Below are 6,846 nucleotides of genomic sequence, written 5' to 3' on the forward strand. Positions count from 1 at the left end.
CCATTGACCAAATTAGGGTCGCATTTCTCAATTACATTCTGATTCTGTCTGATTCTGTTTGAGTTGGTGTTGAGTTTAAAGGTCAATTTTCATAAGAGTATGTTGGTAGATCTTAATATTGAGATTCTTGGTTGTTTGATGTGTTATTGGCGATTAATTGTATAATTGGGCGCATTCTTTGTATGTATCTAATCTTCCAATTGAAGGCAATCTCCTTGTATGTATCTAATCTTCCAATTGGAGGCAATCTCCGTTGTCACACTATGTGGTTACCTTTGATTAAGAAGATTCAGAAGAGGTTGTCTGGTTTGAAGAGTAGACATTTATCGATGGGTGTTTGGTTAGTTTTGCTCAAATTTGTGTTGTCATCGTTGTCGGTTTAGTTTCATTCCTTCATCTAGGCTTTCGCATGTATAATTATTTCCATTGAGTCGCTTTTTAAATATTTTATGGGGCAAGAATGAGGATATTAGGAAGATTAATTGGATAAAATGGAACAAATTGTCTTTTAAGATTAGAGAAGTGTGTAGGGTTAGAGAAGTTAACTTAATTCTTTTAAGGAAAGGAATTGGAGGTTGTTGGTGGATAAAGAAGGTTTGTGGTTCTGTTGGTTGTTAAATATGTTGTGGAAGATGGGAGAGTAAAGGGAGGTGGGAGAAAGGCTTCTTTGTGGTGGTGTGATGTTAGAGAAGGGGGTGAGTTGAGTGTAGGTCTGATTTAAAGATACTATTAGTAAAAATGTAGAGAATAGAGAGCAAACACTATTTTGGAAAGATAGATGGGTCGGTGAGGAACCTTTTTGTATGAGATTTAATGGACTTTTTGATTTAATCATAGACAAAAATATTACGATGGTGGAGGTTGGGGTGTGGTGTTGTGGTGAGGGTTGGAGATGGCGACGTCGTTTGTTTTTGTGGAAGGAGGATTTGTACGAGGGGTGTTGTCCGGTTTTGCATCATTTTTGCTTGCAGGTTCATGCACCAAACAAATGGATGTGGCATCCTGATCCTGATATATGTTACGTAGTTCGAGGAGTTTATCACTTGTTAACTCATTTAGTTCCGGTTGTGATGGCTGCCCACAAGGATGTTATTTAGAACAAAATTGTCGCGCTTAAGGTATTCCCTCTTTGCTTGGAGATTGCTATAAATAATAGATTACTGTCAAAGGACAATTTGTCGCGACATGGAATGGTTCTTCAGGATTTGTTATTGTTACTGGTGGTTGCGAGGCCGCCAAAACCTCCAACCATTTATTTTTAGATTTTGATTTCTCTAAATCAGTATGGATTAAAAAAAATTAAGTTGGTTAGGTGTCTTTGGTCCTTTAGTTAGTATTGTTGACTATCATGCTTTGCAATTTTGCAAATTAAGAATGTTTGGTCTGATTCTTTGTGTATGGGAGTTTTCAATGATTTTGTCATTTTCTCTATGAGACTGTGACAAAAAAACAAAATACAAGTCGCTTATATTTTAATGATATAAATTTAAAATTAAATCTCGGCATGTAATATCATTAAAACTTTTACCACTGCTTAATCCCATTTTACTAGATTGGTTGCACACAGGATCAAATCATAAAAATCAACTTGAAAACAAATTTTTTGGGCACGTTGAAGATAATGAACCATTGAGGTGAGTTGGATTGGGTTTGGGTATGCTAGAATATTTTATAGTATCATCTACTTAGCTGTGAACGTAACGACAAAGTGGTCCAAAGTAGAGTGAATGTATCATGTATCCCAATAATTATGCCACATTCTTTTTTTTTTTCTATTATTTAATTCCAAAACCACTAGACATAGCCTGTTTTGTCCAAAACCAAGTGTGTTTCCAATAATCTAGCAGCTACCTAGCTCATGGTATCTTATTTAGGCATGGCAACAGAACCCGTACCCGCGGGTACCCGCCCGAACCCACCTCGAGTTTGACGGGGAAAAACCGATTTGACTGGGTTTGGGTTCGGGTTTGTGTTTTCCCCGATTTCAAAACATGGGGATGGGGCGGGTAACGGAGATATTGGTACCTACCCCGAACCCGTCCCCGAACCCGCCCGTTTATATAAAATTACTATATTACCCCTATTTATTTATTTATAATGTCAAAGATCATATAATTTATCTACTTGAGTTAGGATTTTTAATGAACAATGGTTCTTAGTTATTTGTTTTTTTAGCAATTTCAGTGAACAATGATGTAGAACATTCTTGGTTATGTGGTTGTTTTGACGGTATTTTGGAATATTGGTTTGTACCGGTACTATTTTATGGTTTTGATAATTTTGGTTTGATATTTTGGAATATCATTTCATTTGTATGTTTAATGCATTGAAATTTTGGTTTGTACTTTATTATTTGAAATTTTTTGTATTGTATGTATGTTAGTGTTCGGGAAAATTTTGGGTTCGGGTAAGGTTCAGCAGAGCAAGGTTCGGGGATACCTGAACCCATTTGGGTATACCCGAACCCATTTGGGACGGGGATTGGGTTCAATTTTTCATCCCCGTCGGGTAATGGGCGGGGAACGGGTATTTATCAATGATTCGGGTATGGGAAACGGGGAAGGTAAAAACCGTACCCGCGGGTACCCATTGCCATGTCTAATCTTATTCTACTGACTTCTAATATTCATATAAATAAGACCAACCATAACTCATTTCTCTTCATCAATCAACAACATCACTTTTCCTATTTACCAAACTAAACATCTCTAGCTACATCTTAATTTGTTATCCAAAAATTAACTTTGATATACACATCATCATCATCATCATGAGTCGTGCAACAACATTAAGCAAAGGTTGGATGGTGGCTGCTAGTGTTGGAGCTGTTGAGGCTTTGAAGGATCAAGTTGGTATCTGCAGATGGAATTATGCTTTAAGACAAGCTCATCATCACCTTAAAAACCGTGTTAGAACTTTTTCTCAAGCAAAGAATTTCTCATCTTCTTCACTTGTTGTTAGCAAATTAAAAGATGAGAAGAAGGCAAAACAGGCTGAGGAGTCTTTGAGGACTGTCATGTACTTGAGCTGCTGGGGTCCCAATTGATTCATTTGTAAAAAATATTAGTATTACATAGTGATGATAGATTAGATTAATTATTTAAAGTTTGTAATGGAATATTATTGCAATAGTACTATTCAATGAAAAAAGTTTCTTCTTCAGATTTTGCTTTCCATTGAAAATTGCTTTTTTTTCCCCATTGTTTCCTCCAAGGCCCCCCAAAGTGATCATTTTAACCCTATAAATTCGTTTGACTCTAGAATCCGAAATTTGTTTGTTATGGACCATAGAATCCGAAATCAGTTTAAACAAGCAATTGGCTGGTTATGCCTGCCTTGTACGTGATGTTTTGCCCAGGAAAACCTGGGTTTGGACTGTATAATCCGAACGTCCTTATTTTTAACGTTTTTGGAGTATAGAATCCAAAACGTGTTTGATATGGACCATACAATCTGAAACCAGTTTAAACAAGCCATTGGCTGGCTATGCCTGGCTTGTACATCGTTGATGGTTTGCCCAGAAAAACTTGATTTTGGACTGTACAATCCGAAATGCTTTAATTTTTAAAATTTTGCATCATTTCGGATTCTACCAACCGGAAACGCTCATATTCGGTGTGTAGGATCCGAATAGAGTCTATATAACCTATATGACAGAAGTTGCACTTTCATAACCACTTGGACACTCAATTGGGAGCTTTGGAGCTAGGGCGATGTCGACAAAGAAATAGATGATGTCGACAAAGAAATAGATGACTTGCTTCCTGTCGAGGTAAAGGAACAACGTGTCAGTAACTTGCTTCAATCAGTAATGGTTGGAGGATGTCTTGTAGCCATGCCTATTCTCAAGAGGTGTAGCTGATGAATGCTGCCTTGCCTTTAATTGACATTTGACATAGCATAGTACACATAGGATCTTTGAGAGTTAGTATTAATCATATCTACTGCTAGCAATTGGTTTTCAAAGACAGAGATATGGTCTAAAAGCACCTTTATTCTCTGAATATTGATGTTACCACATCAAACTCATTCAAGCAAATTCACAAACAGATGATGCACATAAATCAAACTCTATGCCCTAAATTCAATAAAAATCCCAAATTCATGGAAATTAAGACAAAAAATTAATCACGAAAATTAATTCGATCACAAACAAACACCACCATCAATGGAATGGATTGAGGGAATGAAAGGGATTCAAAACTTACTTGTAGTGTTTTTCATTCGGAATTTGGGATCCAAAGACTCCCCTATTAGCGTCTTACTTGAGTAAGAATGGCAGGGAATCGAAGGGATTGAGATTGAGATTGAGAGAACCGAGTAATCGAAGTGTGAGAATCGAAGGGATTGAGAGAACCAAGTAATCGCTTCAGATAAACCCTAGACGGTCTAAAACAGTCCAAGCAATCTCAACGCAAATTTCTTTTATATATTTCCTCTTCGGACTGTAGAATACGAACATTCGCGTTTCTGGAGCGCATAATCCGAACATAATTGGTTTTGGATTGTAGACTCCAAACCAACGTATAAGCACAATTTTCGCCCCCCCCCCCCCCCCCCCAAAACGTGTTCCCATCTATAATTGTTTTGTTTCTTTTCCATTTGATGCATGACTCAAAACTACATATCCGGCCCAGTAACGCATTTAAGCTTAGCCCAAAGATCAAGTGAAGTAATCACTCTCACTCATAGTCACATTTGTGAAACTAATTTGTTATTTGAATGCAACTTTTAGGTTTATAATGTAACTTTTACATGCTTATTTTTCGATTGTATCCTATATTGATATTGATTAATTTTATGTGCATCACTTACAGGAATTCAGTCCAATATAGAAAAAGCAAGAAGTATAACAAATACTTCTAAAAAAACAGGTAAAATAGAAAGAAAAAGAAAAGGAGAAGCGAATTACAACACAAATCCAAACAACTAGGGCAAACACACCAAAAACATCCGTGCACCAAAATTCACCATACCGTGCTCCACCTGACATGGAAGGTGGCCCCAACTCTAACAGAAAGGCAAGGAAAATGAGTCAAACCAACCAAAGTAGAGCTTGACATTAACAAGGAAGCCCCAATCCACCTTATATATCTAAGCCAGTAGAGGAAGGGTTCCACCATCCACTCATATAAGGAGCAAGGGTCATTCGGGATCTTACTAGATAACCAAATCCAAGAGAAGCATTTAGCCCTATCCACCACACCGTCCACTGAGAAGGGCCTCCAAAGAAAATTACATCATTGCGGAACTTTCAAATGGACCACACAACATGTCAAACCAAAGATAAAAAACACTCCTAACTCTCCTATCCACCCCAACCCCACAAAAGCCTCAAAATGACCCAAAAGTCCCTCAAAGACACAAACTTCCAACCTAGCCAGTAGGACACACTATACCAAGCCGAAGACACCAAAGGACAAGAAATAGAAAGTGGACGGACAACTCTGTAGATAAACCACAAAGCGCATAGATAGCACATCAATAATTAACATGGGCAATTAGATAAAATCATCATTAATTTGTGTCAAGTGGTCAACTATGACACATTTTTTAAGACGATGAAGTATGTAGACTCTTTGTTAGTGATAACAGGTTTCAGAGTTCCGATTTTGAAAGTCCAAAAAACATAAAAATATAAGATTTTGATTAAAGATATTTTTGATCATGATAAAATTAACGAATTTCAGTTTTTATTCCAATAAAATAAATCATATGTTTTCATCTCAACATAATTTCTATTTTGTTTTTAGTCTTTTACGGACAAAATTTCACCATTTTTTTTTAAAATATGATATGAATTTATATAGGTTTTATTAACAAGAGACATATACAATAGAAAAGACAAAGGGAGGCTAAAATTTCATACAGGGAAACTAAATTTACAATTAATTCATTAAATTGCCTTGGTTCATATTTCTGGTGGTAGCTTGATGTACCCACTGGCCACTGTCTTCTATGTATTAATCATTAGATTAGATTAGATGAATGAAAATATATAAAACAAGATAAGACTAAAAAAAATGGAAATTTATTTTCTATTTAATTTAGCTAGAGGTATGTATATATATATATAAGACACATAAACCATAGTCTAGAAAACCACTAGCTTTCAGCCCCTAGTTTCTTCCCATTCTTTGGGCGTTTTTATTATCCTACTAACCTTGCCATCTCCATCTTCCTATATAACAACCAGTTTCACTCTTCTTGCTCCACCAAAACAAAACACAAGAACACTTACCAATAATCAATTTTCTCTATCATCTAAATTACTACAAAATCACTTATTAGATTTCAACAATCATTACTTAATACACAAGATGAGTTCAACAGTAAGCAGAGCATGGACAGCTGCAGCAAGTGTTGGAGTTGTGGAAGCATTGAAAGATCAAGGAATATGCAGATGGAATCATACACTAAAATCAGTTCAAAATCATTTGAAAAACAATGTTAGATCACTTTCTCAAGCAAAGAAGCTTTCATCAGCATCATCCTCTTCTACTATTGTTTCTAATTCTATCAGACAAAAAGCGAATGCAAAGCAATCAGAAGAATCTTTGAGGACTGTCATGTACTTGAGTTGTTGGGGTCCTAATTAAGGGTAGCTCTAAGTTAGATTAAGGTGTAAATTAAGTATTTGGTTATATACTTAGAGAGGTTTTAGGTGTTGTATCTTTGTATCTTTCACTTCTTAGAAAGTTTGAAATTACTTCATGTATTGTGCAATATTGAAAGAGATTGATGTAAATTATGATGAATTAATGAAGATAGCAACATTGAATTTTTCTCCAAATTATGTGTGCAAGATCAATCTAACTATGTTAACATAAAAAATAAACTAGTTAT

The 6,846-nt window shown here is 35.8% G+C and overlaps 2 protein-coding genes across 2 annotated transcripts; both read left to right on the forward strand.

Annotated features, from left to right (window-relative positions):
• Nucleotides 1–2,607: 2,607 nt before the first annotated feature.
• LOC123894654 lies at nt 2,608–3,160 on the forward strand. The gene has a single exon (XM_045944710.1). It carries the CDS (start codon nt 2,771–2,773, stop codon nt 3,044–3,046), a length of 276 nt encoding a protein of 91 aa, XP_045800666.1. The 5' UTR covers nt 2,608–2,770; the 3' UTR covers nt 3,047–3,160.
• Nucleotides 3,161–6,112: 2,952 nt separating this feature from the next.
• Nucleotides 6,113–6,793, forward strand: LOC123894655. The gene has a single exon (XM_045944711.1). It carries the CDS (start codon nt 6,321–6,323, stop codon nt 6,597–6,599), a length of 279 nt encoding a protein of 92 aa, XP_045800667.1. The 5' UTR covers nt 6,113–6,320; the 3' UTR covers nt 6,600–6,793.
• Nucleotides 6,794–6,846: the final 53 nt, after the last annotated feature.

This window comes from Trifolium pratense, linkage group LG7 (assembly GCF_020283565.1).
Source record: "Trifolium pratense cultivar HEN17-A07 linkage group LG7, ARS_RC_1.1, whole genome shotgun sequence".
NCBI lineage: Eukaryota > Viridiplantae > Streptophyta > Magnoliopsida > Fabales > Fabaceae > Trifolium > Trifolium pratense.

What these genes read in the sequence shown, in the direction of transcription:
- LOC123894654 (XM_045944710.1), top strand. Translation starts at nt 2,771, where the DNA reads ATGAGTCGTGCAACAACATTAAGCAAAGGTTGGATGGTGGCTGCTAGT.
- LOC123894655 (XM_045944711.1), top strand. Translation starts at nt 6,321, where the DNA reads ATGAGTTCAACAGTAAGCAGAGCATGGACAGCTGCAGCAAGTGTTGGA.